At 42.8% G+C, this 16590-nt stretch overlaps 2 protein-coding genes across 2 annotated transcripts; both read left to right on the forward strand.

Moving 5' to 3' along the window:
* Positions 1-4356: 4356 nt before the first annotated feature.
* LOC119827959 (olfactory receptor 13G1-like) lies at positions 4357-5280 on the forward strand. Its single transcript, XM_038349931.1, has one exon. The coding sequence runs from the start codon at positions 4357-4359 to the stop codon at positions 5278-5280; it is 924 nt and encodes a 307-aa protein (XP_038205859.1).
* A 9960-nt stretch (positions 5281-15240) lies between these two features.
* Positions 15241-16182, forward strand: LOC119822516 (olfactory receptor 13A1-like). Its single transcript, XM_038341917.1, has one exon. It carries the CDS (start codon positions 15247-15249, stop codon positions 16180-16182), a length of 936 nt encoding a protein of 311 aa, XP_038197845.1. The 5' UTR covers positions 15241-15246.
* The last annotated feature ends 408 nt before the right edge of the window (positions 16183-16590 follow it).

The following is a 16590-nucleotide window of genomic DNA, read 5'->3' on the forward strand; positions in this document are numbered from 1 at the left end:
TCTGGTCTTCAGGCAAATGTTATTTATTAAAATACAAATAAAATGTCCTACAAGAATGGAAATATCATAATGGAGGGCAGGAAGGATAGTGTGACTCACCTACCATCATCCCTACCAGGTGTGACTACTGGGAGTCCAGTTGAAAGCATTTCTGAAAGAATTTGACAGGAAGGAATGGGGATGGGCTAGGTGCAGAGGAATGTAGAAGAGAATACCTACAAGTAGAACAACTGGGTTCAATCCAAGGCTTTAAGTCCCCTAAGGTTGGGTGTGGAATGGGAGGAGAGGCCCCTTCACCCAGGCTTCTGGAATGTGACTTGAGAGTTTGGAATGGGGATCAGGAAGAAGAGTGAGAAGTACTGACCTATTCCTAGCCTGTTGTGGCTCTGTGGGTCCCAGATAGAGGATTTTATAGGTGTCTGTGGATGACATAAAGGGATGAAAAGACACTAAATAAAGGATGTAGTTCTTTGTCAGCTCCACTATAGGTCTAGACTTGTTTTGAAATACTATTACTGAGAGCAAACATTTTAGACTATGATAATTCTTTGGCAACATCCAACAGGAGGAACTAAGAATGAAAAAAAGGGCAAATTGCTGTCCTAAAATGTGTATCTGTGATTGTGTGTGTGTGTGATAAACATGAAGGAGCACAGACATTACAAATTAAAATAAAAATGTTTACACTACTTCTGAATTTTAAATATACATAAAAACCTTCCCAGACTAAGGATGCCATTTTTAACTGTATTATGTTTCTGCACATAGTAAAACTGAAGACAAAACCTTTGACTTGGAGAGCAAGTATGAGAATATACATTGGAGATGTGAATTTATTTGAGGACATTTGGCTGGCACTTTTTTGAGGAACTAGGCTTTCATAGAAGCAGTCTGATTAATATTCAACTCCCCACAGCTCGGAGGGGGGAGCTGAGGCATGCTACAGAACACTCTTGTATCTTGGACTCCTGTCTTCCCCAGGTCACATGGATACTCAATCTCTGTCAGGCAAAGTCAGGATACAATGTGTAGATTGTCCCTTTCCACACAAAACTGATCATCACAACATCAATGCAAGCAGTGGTGGTCCATGAAGTTAGAGAAATCTGAGATCCTTTCCTGCTGAACTTAAGCCAGTGAACATCTAACCTTGAATGCTTCTCTGCTGTGTTTTCAGCTGAGACTTGGGTGTGAAGAAGTGAGCTCCAACTGAAAAAGCATCTGACTTCCTGCCATGGCAAACAGAACCTGTGCCTTTTCTTTCTGCCCTTGGGGCTAAGCTCCTCTTTGCTGACACTTTCCACTGTTGACCTGACAGATAGTTGCAAGGCCACCTCAGCCAGGGCCCTGGGGTAGGCTTCCCATGGGGCCATGACTGCCATGGATTGCATCACACAGTCAAAGCTATCAAGATTTAAGCCCGGATTATCTGAAACTAACAGACACCACTGTACTTCTCAGGACCAAAGCATCTCTGAAGCCCAAATGTTCTGGTGAGTACGTGACCTAGCCAATAATTTTCTGTAGGGTCCAGGGGCGTCCCTATGGGCAAGAGTCACCAGCACTATGACAAAGTCTTAGGACTTATCTGGAAAATGCCCTTCTTTTCAACAACTCCTATTGGGTATGGCCACTTAAGCCAGCTATGTCCTTTCTTTGATGTCAGCTGTTGAGGAGATGTATTTATACAGTCCAGGGGTGGGCTTGGAGCCACAGGGTCTCTGATGTCAGAAGAACATAAATGTGTACCTATGGATGTTTCTGACATCCACAGAGGAAAATCAACAGGTTCAGAAACTATCACAGAAAAAAATGAGATAAAGGACTGGACAATGGGTAATAGTATAGTTGCTCTCTCTGTCTCTGTTTCTCTCTCTTTCTCTCTCTGTCTCTCTCTGTGTCTCTCTGTGTCTGTCTCTCTGTCTGTCTCTCTCTGTCTCTCTCTCTCTCTCTCTCTCTCTCTCTCTCTCTCTCTCTCTCTCTCTCTCTCTCTCTCTCTGCAGTTTCCTTTCCACACACTTCTCTGGAGACCCAGCCCCATGCCTGTGGACATACAGGTAGGTTTCACGCTCATATACTTTTCCAGACTTTTGAAAACAGAGATATTTTCTCCCCATGTAGATTTCATGTGTGTTGCTCACAACTACACAAAGACATGGCAGGGAGAAGCTAGTTGAAATTTTGGAGTAAGTCTCAATTCCTTAAATAGGAAGTAGACAGAGGATTGGGGTGATCGGGAGGTTTGTGGGTACAATTCAGCAGGAGTTCCTGCATCAAGCTCTTTAGCCTCTCTGGGGCACCCGTGACCCATGGACACTGCACCCTCATCCCAGTCGGGATGTCCTGCAGAGACACTTCACTTTCTCCAGGAGGAGACTGACCCTGGATTCACTCTTTTCTTATTATCTCAGGCTGTCTGAGCAACACAGACAGCAAGCTGCTCCCACCTCCTTTGTACTATAGTGCAGATATAGGAGGTCAGAGCGGGGCAGGGAGCATATGCTCACGTGTTTGACATGGTGTTTCATCCCTCAGAGTGTGAATGCTGACACAGAGTCATCCTCAATTGCTGCCGGACTCACAGACACAACGGTAAGGGATGTATGGACTATAGGGGTGAAAAATAAATGAATAATATGTTGGTGGTGAAAACAAACAAATAAATAAAAGAGTAAGTCCAGATCACATTGTGTTTTATATTACTAACAAATGCTGTTTAGAATTGGGATTTCCTGGGCAGTATTTGAGACATGTTTTAGAAAGTGTGTTCTTGTATATCTTAGCCTCCTGTATTTCATCTGCTAAACATGGCAGCTGGGTCTGTTACTGTTACTCTCAGTGTTCAGTGGCACCATGTCCACACCCCCGCCACTGCCCAGTGAATACTAGAGCTCTCTGTGAAACAGAACGCCCACTCTTTGTGTGCAGCCTGATCTGACGCCCTGTGAGAACAGAATGAAGATTGACCCTGGGAGAAGTTTGGCAGGCTTTCCTGCCCAGACTATGCCATCATCACATTGAGCGTGATTTGCTGGGTTTAAGATGGGACCAAAGCCAGCACAGACAGCGTGGTTTCCCACACCCCTCTCCTTGCAAACCCCTCTGGAGCACTGTGAGATAGAGAAACGGGGGTGGTGCATAGTGGTGGGGAATGCCAGTAAATGAACGTCCAGGACTATTTTGTTTTAGAGCACTCTACTCTGGAAACATGTGAAATGCTCTACTGTGAATCCTGACTTGTATTTTCATGCTAGATGTGATTGTTGAATGAGAGCGGCCTGTCATACTGTGTGCATTCTATGTAGCAGACCACAGAGGAATGTCCTGTCACCTGTCACTGTCAGTCTGACCTTAGCTTCTGATTCATAACTCACACTCAGGGATGTTCCCTTCACTATGTCCAAATTGGCAGAGTCTGGTAGTAGGAAGTGTCAAGTGACCAGTACACACATAGTCCAGCAGGACCCAGTCTGGGTTATCACAATGCCATGTCTTCTCAACAGAGGCCTGTGTTCTCATCATTCGGGGCATGTGTGTTCCATTTACTGGACAGTGACTGGCAATGTGAAGTCCTACAGGGATGGTTTGGTTCCTTCAGATGGCTCTCTGGGCTGCCTTGCAAGAACTGGGTCTGGGACCAGTTGAGTTCCTATGGCCTAAAGTTGAGAGACAGCCTAGAATCCTTAGGAGACCCTATTTTTTTGCATCAGCTTGAATATGAGTCTTGAATGCTATGCCCTAGATTAGTGTCCTAGTGGAACAGAGTTCCAAGATAGGAAGTTCTGGGGTCATTGTTGTCAGATGCATGAAAAGTCACATTGTCACAAGACCACATTGGTTCTGTCTCCAGAGAATCAGTCACTCAGTGACTCTTCTCTGTGTGTAATTCCCCCACACTCTCAGACAAGCAGCCAGCACCAGAGGAAACTGTTCTCACTGCCATGCACCCTTTCACAACCCCACTGATGATGATAACTCGTGTCTTCCCAGAATCCACACCACAATCTCCAGTCACTGTGGGCTGAGTGACTCAGGTGACCATGGCCATCTCTCCCTCCTTGTGGGATGAGATACAGCATGTATGGAATTATTTGTTCAGGGACCTTGCATTCAGGGTCTACCCATATTCATAGCAGAGCCCATGTGGGGTGTGTTCATGACCTGCTCATTACTTTAACATGTGATCCATAAGAATGAAATTTAAACATTGCTTTCTTACCAGAACAGGTTCCTTATTACACAGAATTGATTGTTAACTGAGATTTAAATACTTTTCAGTTAATCGGAATAAAGCTCATTCTTCTTTTGTCAGAGCCCCAGGCTACAACTCTCATCCTGAGCATAGACTGCATTATCATGGCTCCTGAGAACCAGTCAGTTGTGACCATGTTCATCCTACAAAGCTTCATGGATGACCCCTGGATCCAGGATGCCCTTTTCTGCTTCTTCTTTACCTTGTTCATGGTGGCCATAGTTGGCAATGGCCTGATTATCACAACCATCCACAGAAGTCCCAGCCTCCACACACCCATGTATTTCTTCCTAGTTAACCTTGCCCTGATGGATGTGATCTGCACTGTGACTGTCCTACCCAAGGTCCTGCAGAGCCTGGTGACGGAGAACACCATATCTTATGGGGGATGTCTCATACAGATGTTCATCTTCACCTGGGTCCTGAGCTCTGAGCTTCTGCTCTTCTCTGCCATGGCCTATGACCGCTATCTTGCAATCTGCCAGCCATTGCACTATGGAACCCTCATGAGTAACAGTGTCTGTGTGGCCCTTGCAACCTTTGTGTGGTTTACAGGGGCTCTCAATGCCTTGGTGCTCACTTGTCTAGTGTTGCCACTGTCCTTCTGTGGCCCCAATCTCATCAAACACTTTTTCTGTGAGATCCCTTCTGTGCTCGTGCTGTCCTGTACCCCAACCTTTATCAATGACATCATGACTGTCATTGCAGATATGTTTTTGTCTGGCTTGAACTTTCTCTTGACCATGACGTCCTATGGCTTCATCATCGCCAGCATCCTGCGCATCCGCTCAGCTGAAGGCAAGAAGCGTGCCTTTTCCACCTGCTCTGCCCACCTGATTGTGGTCACCCTTTATTATTCCACGGTGCTATATACTTATGTCAGGCCAGCCCTAGGAACTGCTGGTGTGCTGGACAAGGTCATTGCTGTTCTGTACACTACTGTGACTCCAACTTTGAACCCCCTGATTTATACCTTGAGAAACAAGGAATTCAAAACATCTTTTAAAAAACTTCAGTTTCGATATTGATTACTTTGAGCTTCAAAAGGAACTCTGGAAGAAGTGGTCAAGGAGTATGAAAGATCATTTAAGCCTTTATTTAGGCATCTCCTGATTCTGGGGGATACAGGTCAAGTCATGACCTTAGCTAAGAAATACAATACTTTCTACCAGATAATACTGATTTCTACTCTTTCAAGTGTTTTAGATAACTTTAACCATTTCTACTTTGTTCGTAGAAAAAATAGGCTTATAAGTTCAATGCTATTAAATGTTAAAGTATTTCTATAATTCACTGAATCAAATCCAGGTAGGGAAGCATGGGACAAGGGGAAAAGGAGAAACCAGTTTATATTCCTCTGTTCTCAGCTGCTACAAGATAAAAAATCATCTCCACTACACCCTGTACTGCTACAAGGCTCTGCACTCAATGATTCCATAGTGACGTGACACTTTTGCCTAGTAAAGGAAGACTGAGGGATGGCATGTGAACAACTGAACAACAGAGATTGACCATATATAAAGTATGGAGAAGACACTGGTAACAGATAATTTATTTACCAATGTTCAGATTGTTATAGTCATGTACACATACATGTAGTAGCTGATAAGCAAGAACTTAACTCAGAGAAGCAAGGCTGTCTTGTGTCTCTTTGGGAAGGTGACATGACTTTCTATATAAAAGAAGAGCACCTGTCAGGACTTAAGATGGCGGTGAGTGGGTTAATTTTTGTTTTGTGTACATAGATAAGTATCAACTAATCAAAAATACCAACACAGGACAAAAAGCACATATCCAGATATTGAGTTTAAAGGCAATTTTCTATAAAGGCCATAGCCAAAGCATAAAGACAAGACAAAGCACAAAGACATTTAGCAAGACAAGTTGGAGACAGGCTTACACTGTCAGAATGGCAATGTACATATTTTCAAGTTACATTAAAGAGGGTATAAGAGTCTCTTCAGAGTATCCTTGACATTCTTGTTCTTCAATGTATAGGTATAGGGGTCCAGAGTGTAGCTCAGTGTAGGCTGAAGCTACTTGTTTGTTCCCGGCCACCCAGACCTGAAATAATCACACAGAAACTGTATCAATTAAAACACTGCTTGACCAATGATTCTAGCATATTTCTAGCTAGCTCTTATATCTTGAATTAACCCATTTTTATTATTTTATATTTTACAACAAGGCTCAGGGTTTACCAGAACCTTTCCTAGTTGTCTGTCTCCTTCAGCAGCTACATGGCATTTCCCTGACTTTGCCTACTCTTTCTATATTAGATTTCCTGTCTGGCTATATTGTGCCCTGCTATAGGCCCAAAGCAGTTTCTTTATTAACCAATTGTAACAAAACATATTCACAGCATACAGAGGGGAATCTTACATCAGCTCAGGAACTCATACATCACTGCAGGCAATTAACTTCTCTCTAGATAGTAGTTGGAAGCAGACACAGAACTTGGGTGAGTAATAGAGAACACAGTAATGTGGTGTTATAGTTTGCATGTAATTGGCCCCCACAATTTCATTAGGAGTGGTACTATGAGGAGGTATGGCTTTGTTAGAGTGGGTTGGAGGAAGTGTGTCACTATTGGGTGGGCTCAGAATACTGCCCAATGTTTCAGTCAGTTTTCATTTGCCCTCTGATCAAGATGTAGCCAGCATCATGTCTGCCATGCTCCACACCCTGATGATAACTTGTAAGCCAACCCCAATTAAATGTTTTCCATATAAGAATTGCCATGGTGATGGTGTCTCTTCACAGCAATAGAAACATTAACTAAGGCAGATGGAATGAGAAGGCAGACAAGGACTTCTGCTTCCCCTAAGCTTAGCACATGTGTTGGCTGCTGGTGATAACAGCCATTGGACAGCAAGAAGACAGGAAAGAGAGCCATGATAGTTTTCACACTTGAGGCTCTGCAGGAGAGCAGTAGGAACTGGGAGGTCTCTTAGAAGTGGGTGTCCTTACATCCACAGGATGCTAGCCACGTCATCAGAGCAGCATTAATGGAAGAATTTAGGGCATAGATGGACCATATACCATCTTCAGTCCCCACATATGTGATGCCTCATACAAGAGCTATAGCATAGAGGAAAGCAGATGTCCAAGTAGTGATCACAGGCTATGACCATGACCAACAGTTCAGAAAATATGAACCACACATGGAATTAGAGGTGATCCATGAAAATAGATGGTATTTTTTCTAGGAAATTAGACCAATTAAACAGTGTGCAGCCCAGAGGAGATGCAGACAATGTCGGTGGTAGCCAGATTTCACAGAAAAACATTATATTGGTCTATAAAAACTCTCTCTGGAGTTGGCCAAAGCAATGATAATAGCATTTCCCATGATTTCCAGGGTGTATTGTAATAGTCTTTAACACTCTTCCTATAAGAGGCTCTTGGGATATTCCTGTTTCATGAATCAAGAAGTTATCCCATTTCATCTTACCTGTGTCATCCAAATGGCCATTGAAGCCTATCCAAATTATCACTCACGCATGCTCATTTCAGGTTTCTAACCATGTTTTTCTGGCCAATTTTATCCTTTCATGATGCCTCCTTGTATGACCCATATAGACCACATTGAGTATTCTAAAAAAGTAGCCTTGGTACTTGGCATTCACAACCTACTCCAGGAACACTAAACTTCTCTTGTGTCCTCAAGAAAATGAGATACTCTGCTGCTGACTTGGAAAGTCCACCTGAGATGGCCCTGTGTCTGACAGGCATGGTGCTCACCAGGTCCAGCTACAGCTACACTCTGCCTCTGTGATACTGTAGGTGCTAATCCTATGCACTGCTACTTCTCATTAATCCATTAATGATGTCACTGAATACAAACAGTTGAATGAAATAATGAAAACATTTCAAAACTGGAAGCAGAATTTAACAAGAAAGAGAATCATTAAAAAAAAAAACTCACCCTTTGCCTGATTGGATTTAAGGTCCATTTTGCAAGATGGATCCCTTGCTTGGCACTACTCTAGAGGCCAACAACCTGAGATTGAGTAGGCATGAGCCTAGGGAGAAAGCAAACACTATAGTTCAGTTAAAGAAATACACTCATAAATTTACTCCTAACTACATTCTGATAATCCATAGATCAGTGCCTACCTAATTCATCATTAGAGAAACTTCCTCTTGCAATAGATAGAAATTAACACAGAGACACACAACCAGACACTGTGCTGAGATTAAGATATTTTGAAACACTCAGTCCTGAATGGTATGACTTCATCAAACTTCTCCCTGCAAGACTCATGGATCTATAAGGAAGAGAAGGAATAAAGATTTTAAGAGCCAGTGGAGATGAATAGCTCCAAGGAAACAGTACCTTCCAGACAGGAGGGGACTGATGTAGACATGAACTCACAGAAACTATGTCAGCATGCATGGGTACTGCATAGGCTCAAGCTAGACAGAGTCCCAGCAATAAGAAGAAAAAGTGGACAAAGACTCTGATGCCTAACCAAGAAGGTATTTCAATTGACAGCTGCTTGCAAAGGTTAGTTCTATTCACCAGCATCTCATGGGGTATATCAACCACATTTAAGGGCAGGTCCAATGTCCATCAACACAAAATGAATTCAATTTATTTGGGGGGAATATTTTGTTTCATATTGATTGAAGGGAGCAGTTCTTCTCTTGGTCAACTTTTGCTCATATATTATGGTTTCTGATTTGTGTTTTTGTTAATCTTGAGAGTATGTATGTTCATATTTGTGTGTTTCTTCTGATTATTATTATTATTATTATTATTATTATTATTATGCCTTCTTTGGATTTATTTGTTTGCTTGCTTGCTGATATTCTAAAAGGAAAGAAAAAGAAAGGGCATTGAAATTGGGTCAGTGGAGAGGTGAGGAGTGTCTGGAAGTAGTTGACAGAGGGGAAACAGTGATTAGGATATATTATATAAAATTTTTTACAATTAAAACATTTAATAATAATGGCTTTATTTAGGTTTTCATTTATAAAGGATCTGGTGTCACATAAAACTTTGAGTAAAAATTTTATTTTTAAAATTTTCAGAGTTATAATTTGGTTTGCATTACAGCCCTCCCTTTCCTCCTACCAAACCCTCCTCTACCTGCCTACCTAGACTTTTCCAAATGTGTAACCTGTTTTTTGTTGCTATTATTGTATTCATGAGTATATGCATATAAATACATTCCTAAATGCAACCTGTTAAATCTATAATGATACCAGTATATATGTATCAAATATGAATAAATATTTTTCCATTCAAAAATTTACACTTCCTCCCCTCCTCCCATTCCCCTCCCACCCCCCCCCCGACTCACCCTCCTCCTATCCCCTCCCTCATTAAGAGAGGGCAGGGTACCCTGACCTGTGGGAAGTCCAAGGCCCTCCCCCCTCCATCCAGGCCTAGGAAGGTGTGCATCCAAATAGACTAGGGTCCCAAAAAGCCAGTACATGCAGTAGAAACAGGTCCCAGTGCCATTATCAATGGCTTCTCAGTCCACCCCCCATTGGCAGCCACATTCAGAAAGTCCGAAGTATCTTCAACAAATGGTGCTGGCATAATTGGATGTCAACCTGTAGAAGAATGAAAATAGATCCATATCTATCACCATGCACAAAACTCAAGTCCAAATGGATTAAAGACCTCAATATAAATTCAGCCACACTGAACCTGATAGAAGAGAAAGTGAGTTCCTTATATATTTTGGAGATCAGGCCTTTGTCTGTTGCGGGGTTGGTGAAGATCTTTTCCCAGTCAGTAGGCTGCCTTTTTATCTTAGTGACAGTGTCCTTTGCTTTACAGAAGCTGCTCAGCTTCAGGAGGTCCCATTTATTCAATGTTGCCCTTAATGTCTGTGCTGCTGGGGCTATACGTAGGAAGCGGTCTCCTGTGCCCAGATGTTAATTAACCCAATTAAAAAATGGGGCACTGAACTGAACAGAGAATTCTCAACAGAAGAAGTTCGAATGGCCAAAAGACACTTAAGGGCATGCTCAACCTCCTTAGCAATCAGGGAAATGCAAATCAAAACAACGCTGAGATACCATCTTACACCTGTCAGAATGGCTAAAATCAAAAACACCAATGATAGCCTTTGCTGGAGAGGATGTGGAGTAAGGGGTACACTCATCCATTGCTGGTGGGAATGCAAACTTGTGCAACCGCTTTGGAAAGCAGTGTGGAGGTTTCTCAGGAAATTTGGGATCAACCTACCCCAGGACCCAGCAATCCCACTATTGGGAATTTACCCAAGAGATGCCCAATCATATTACAAAAGCATTTGTTCAACTATGTTTATAGCAGCATTATTTGTAATAGCCAGAACCTGGAAACAACCTAGATGCCCTTCAGTGGAAGAATGGATGAAGAAAGTGTGGAATATATACATATTAGAGTACTACTCGGCGGTAAAAAACAATGACATCTTGAATTTTGCATGCAAATGGATGGAAATAGAAAACACCATCCTGAGCGAGGTAACCCAGGCCCAAAAAGATGTTCATGGGATGTACTCACTCATAATTGGTTTCTAGCCATAAATAAAGGACATCGAGCCTATAATTCATAAAAAATCCTAGAGAAGCTATATAAGAAGGTGAACCCAAAGAAAAACATATAGTTATCCTCCTGGATATTGGAAGTAGACAAGATTGCCGGACAAAAAATGGGAATATGGGAGTGGGGTGGGATGGGAGGATGGGGGGATGGGGAGAGAAAAGTGTGAAGTGGGAGGATGGGAAGAGCTTGGGGGAATAGGATCGTTGGGATATAGGAAGGGTGGATATGGGAACAAGGAATTATATATCTTAGTTAAGGGAGCCATTCTAGGGTTGGCAGAGACTTGACTCTAGAGGGGTTCCCAGGTGTCCAGGAAGACGCCCCCAGCTAGGTCCTTGGACAGCTGAGGAGAGGGTGCCAAAAAGGTCCAGATCCTATTGTCATACTCATGAATATCTTGCATATCACCATAGAACCTTCACCTGGCATTGGATGGAGAAAATGACTGAGCCCCACATAGCAGCACCAGACTGAGCTCTCAAGGTCCTGATGAGGAGCAAAAGGAGGGAGATCATGAGCAAGGAAGTCAGGACCGCGAGGAGTGCTTTTACCCATTGAGACGGTGGGACAGATCTAACGGGAGACCACCAAGTCCAGTCGGAATGGGACTGATGGAACAGGGGACCAAACCGGACTCTCTGAATGTGGCTGACGGTGGAGGAGGACTGAGAAACCAAGGACAATGGCAATGAACATGAACTCTACATCATGGACGGGCTCACTGAGAGCCTTGTCAGTTTGGTTGCTCACCTTCCTGGACTTAGGGGGAGCTGGGAGGACCTTGGACTAAACATAGTGAAGGGAACCCTGATGGTTCTTTGTCTTTGGAGAGGGGTGGAGTGGGGGTATGGGTGGAAGGGAGTGGAGGGAAGGGGGAGGAGAAGGGGAGGAGATGAAAATCTTGAATAAAAAAAATGAGAAAAAAAGAAAAAGTAATAAAATATTAACAGAAAAAAAAGAAGAGAAAGTGAGAAGTGGACTGCAACACATGGGCACAGGAGACCACTTCCTACGTAGACCCCCAGTAGCAGAGACAAATCCAGCTGGACTGGGACTTAACGAGCATGAATAAATATCGTAAATGCTTTAAAATATAGCAAAAAAAAGGAAATGCTAAGGGAGCATTAATTCTTAACAATATGTTGAAAAGTTTAAATAAAGGAAGAGGAAGTATGGCTTAGACAATAACACATATTTCAAATACAGTTATGGCATGTGTGACTGATTCAGAGGAAGAAGTAAGAATATAGAGGAGTCAAATTATATCAGCGTGAGACCTTCCATGTAGTATATGAGAATCCCAATGACACACTGGGACATGGATGCAGAACGTTGGTTGAGGGAGGGCATTGAGCAGGGAACTGCTCCTGCCCATAGGATATGACTTCCCTGACCCCTCTCCTCTACACCAGTCTGCAGGGAACTTGAGTCTATGAAGCCAGAAGTCCCCTTAATTGATCCTAAGAGCTTTCTCCTTCAGTTTCTATCCCAAGAGGCACCAGGACAAACATTTATCCCTGGTCTCAGAAAAGCATAGCTATATCTGAAGGCCAGTGACCTCTACACAAAGGAAGACTGAGCTTCAGAGAGCCACTAAAGACTTGGTGCTTGCAGAAAAAAAGAGAGTCTGTGCTCAGAACAGTGTGCACTTTTGTGGGAGCCATCTGTCACCTGAATTCACTCTGACATGGGAGGTGAGTGAAAGCTAATACTCCACTATGTGAATCTACCAGCCAGCAGTGGCACTCCAAGCAAATTTCTCACTATAAAAGTGAAATTTGTCCCAGTGTTTGGATGTGAGTCAGTACAGAGGGACACCAACTCATCATCAATGAGTCCTGAATTTGAGAAAAAAGTTCTGGGTCAAAGAACAGGTTATGATAGAAAGATTTGGTTTCATGCGCCATTGTACGAACAACAGAATATTTAGCTTCTAATGACAATAGAAAGTTTATTATGTCCATTTTCCCCCTTACATCAAAACCCCGACTTTCTCATTCATCACTTCCAATACAGACACTAATTTTGAATCTAAGATCTATATTGATGACTAGGTAGGACTTGAATGCTGCCTTGTTTGACCATGATATCCACAGAGCATGGTGAGCAAAGGTCACAGAGAGATTTTAATACCCTGTTGTCAAGAGTCCACTGTTGAGATACAGTGGACTTTCACCCTCCATAGAGTTAAAAACACCAGCAAAGCCCTGTAGGTGTTAGTCTTTCCCTGTATGCTACAGATCAGAAATGGCATGTCTGGCAGTCACCTAAAGAAACAACTTTTGCTGGGATGGTGTTCTTTGCTGGGCGGGGCATCATTGCCTCCTGCCCTCCACTTGTCAATTATTGATATAGTGCCTGTACTACCATGGTCCTGCTCAGAGAGTTCTTTCCTGTGACAATGAGTTCAAGGATATTCCATACTTTCTTCCTTGTCATTTTAATGGTGATTCTTATGCTGAGGTCCTTCACCTACTTGGAGTTTAGTTTTATACAGGATGAGAGATAAGAATCTTGTTTAATTCCTTTATGTTTAACTTCCAGTTTGATCAGCCCCCTTTGTTGTAATAAATTGTGAATCTATAGATGTATGAACATAGGCTTGGGTCCTCGAATCATCTTATCATTTACATTCATTTTTCATTTCTTCTCATGTGTGCCATTCAGAAATCAGTTATTGTCTGTGTAATTAGATTTTTATTGATGTGCTATAGGAAATAGGAGAATTCAATCAAACAGCAAATGTTTCTTACAGGGTCCAGTTATGTTTAAGTCTTTCCCTCTAGCTCAGCCTAGGGCCAGTCTAAATCAAATCTCCCTGTCCTTTGAGGGAGGCAAACCCTGGGGTTGGGGTTTAATGTCATCAATACATTGTGAGTACTCTCAGAAGAGTATTTCAAAATTTAAAATATGGTTGAACTAGGTAACCAGATGCAGAAACTGCCAAGATCATATGAGGAACTGTTTTTGGAATTGTGTTTTTGCTGAACCAATTGCAATACCAAATTATGCACTGGTATTTTCTGGTGCAATAAATTTGAGAGTCAGTAGAAACATGGTCGGACATAACACTGACTACATGGTTGCAGAGGGTAAATACAATATTTTGGTATCTCTGGTGTGAAATGGAGACTAATGTAATTTTTAAAATTCAATATTTCCTACTTAGATAGGAGTAAAAAAGGTTGCAAGCCACATTACAGAAAAGATATATGAGATAAAATGTGATTTTAAAAAATAAAGTGTTAAAGACTGGCAGATACTAAGTGGGGATGTGGTGAGCATGAGATGAACTGGATTTAGTAAGCACTACACACTTCACAGACTGATATACCGTGAATGTGGTCAGTCAGAAGGATAACGTTCTTTGATCTTGGGCACTACAAGGGGGCACAAAGCAAAGAATATTTCCAGAGAAGTACCACTACAAATAAATATAATGTTTTGAAAACTATGGCTCCAGGTTTCAGGGTCATTTGGGTAAGGGAGATAAGAACATACAGAACACCATTCTTGGCTCATGGAATAGGGATAGACCGAGGATCTATCGAGGGCATAGACTAAAGGTCAAACCATGAGTCAGAGAGATGGAGCTACACTCTAAAAAGAAGTATCTTGAACCACTGGGGCAATGATGATAAACTTTGAATATAAGGTCACTGGAGGCACACAAGAATGTCTGTAGACCATGCAATGACTTCAGCTGTGGGTGTGTTGATGTTGATATCCCTGGGTTTTTCTGAGATGGAAAACTTCAGAGGCGCTTTGGGATTGATAGGCTCAGATACTGAGAAATGATCTCTAGGGTGATATACTTGAAGTGGATGAGAGTCAGGACATTTTAAAACACAGAAGAAATCACAGTAAGTAAAATTCAAAACATACATGTTACTTGGCCATGTGGAATTAAAATTATTACTTAGAGATGGTTAAAAGAACCCCTACTCCTAATATCTGAGGGAAAACCGTGATTGAGAGGCAAGTAGCTTGGATACTAAGGTACAAGAGTGTGTGTCCATCTAAAAGTGGCCATCATATTGAATATACCTGCTGTAGCAGAGAGGGGTACAGCTGTGTTTCCAGCACTGACAGCCGAGCCCAGTGCTCATGTACAGAGAAGTAGAGTACAGGCAGGTCCTGAGTAAGGATGCTTCACTCGACCCACATGTCAAGATGAGCAGGAACAGATTCCCTCTTGACCCACATCCACACAGGGAAAGTTTCTAGGTGGGAAATGAAAATTAAATAAAATATCTTTGGTTTCAAATGGTGTGGTACAGACAATACGGGACAAGAGGCTTCCATGAAGGAAATGCACTCATTCCTCCCCTTTCTTACAGTAGAGAATTTTGAGATGACCAAGTTTGGAAAGCCTACTTTGGGGTGTTAAACTGGTACTTCCTCAGAACCCAGCAGATACAGCAGTGGACAGATACTCTCCATCATGATGTTGAGTCCCAACCAGACAATGGTGACAGAGTTTGTGCTGGAAGGGTTCTCAGAGCACCCTAGTCTACGAATTCTCCTGATTGGCTGCTTCCTGACCCTCTACACAATGGCTCTAACAGGAAACATTGTCATCATTGCTTTGGTCACCTCCAGCCCTGGTCTCCACAGTCCCATGTACTTTTTCCTGTGCAACCTGGCCACCATGGATATTGTGTGCACCTCCTCTGTGCTACCCAAGGCACTGCTTGGTCTTGTGTCTGAGAAAAAAACCATCTCCTTTAATGGATGTATGACCCAGCTCTTCTTCCTTGTCTGGTCTGGATCCTCTGAGCTGCTGCTGCTCACAGTCATGGCCTATGACCGGTACGTGGCCATCTGCCATCCCCTGCACTACAGTTCTAGGATGAGCCCACACCTGTGTGGAGCCCTGGCCATGGCTGTGTGGTTCATCTGTGCTCTGAATTCATCCATCAACACTGGTCTGATGGCACATCTGTCATTCTGTGGCCCCAAGATCATCACCCACTTCTTCTGTGAGATACCCCCACTCCTCCTCCTCTCCTGCAGCTCCACATATGTGAATAGCATCATGACTCTTATGGCAGATGCCTTTTATGGAGGCATCAACTTCATCCTCACCTTACTCTCCTATGGCTGCATCATCGCCAGCATCCTGCGCATGCGTTCTGCTGAGGGCAAGAGGAAGGCCTTTTCTACCTGCTCCTCCCACCTCATCGTGGTCTGTGTGTACTACTCATCTGTGTTCTGTGCCTACATCAGTCCTGCTTCCAGCTACAGCCCAGAAAGAAGCAAAGTGACCTCAGTGCTGTACTCAGTCCTCAGCCCAACCCTGAACCCCCTCATCTATACACTGAGGAACAAGGATGTCAAGCTGGCCCTGGAGAGGCTCTTGCCCTCTTTCTCACATTAAATGGATATGTGCAGGCTGTTCTCCTGTCCTGGGCTGTTCCTAAACATGCTTTCCTGAGATCAGCCTCATGGAGCATGGGTGTACCTATTTCTAATGCAAGGACTACAAATTTTTAGAGGCAATGATAAAACTTAAGCTTTATTTCCTGATAAACACAACCAATTTCAAAAGTAATTAAAGTTTATCTAAATGGAGATTCCATGTTCCTGGACTGCAAGATTTCTGTAGGTGACAATGATGATAGTCACAAAACAAAGCCCTTTCCTCCAGTGCCATCCTGCAAACATCACAGGGCTTTGTTCAGAACTGTGGCTAAGAATCTAAACTTCATAAGGAAACTTGAGGGACAAGTATAGCCACAGTGTCTTGGGAAGACAAAAAGTTGAGTAATTTGGGTTCTCTATTTCA

The sequence above is a fragment of the Arvicola amphibius genome, chromosome 1, assembly GCF_903992535.2.
Source record: "Arvicola amphibius chromosome 1, mArvAmp1.2, whole genome shotgun sequence".
Classification (NCBI taxonomy): Eukaryota; Metazoa; Chordata; class Mammalia; order Rodentia; family Cricetidae; genus Arvicola; species Arvicola amphibius.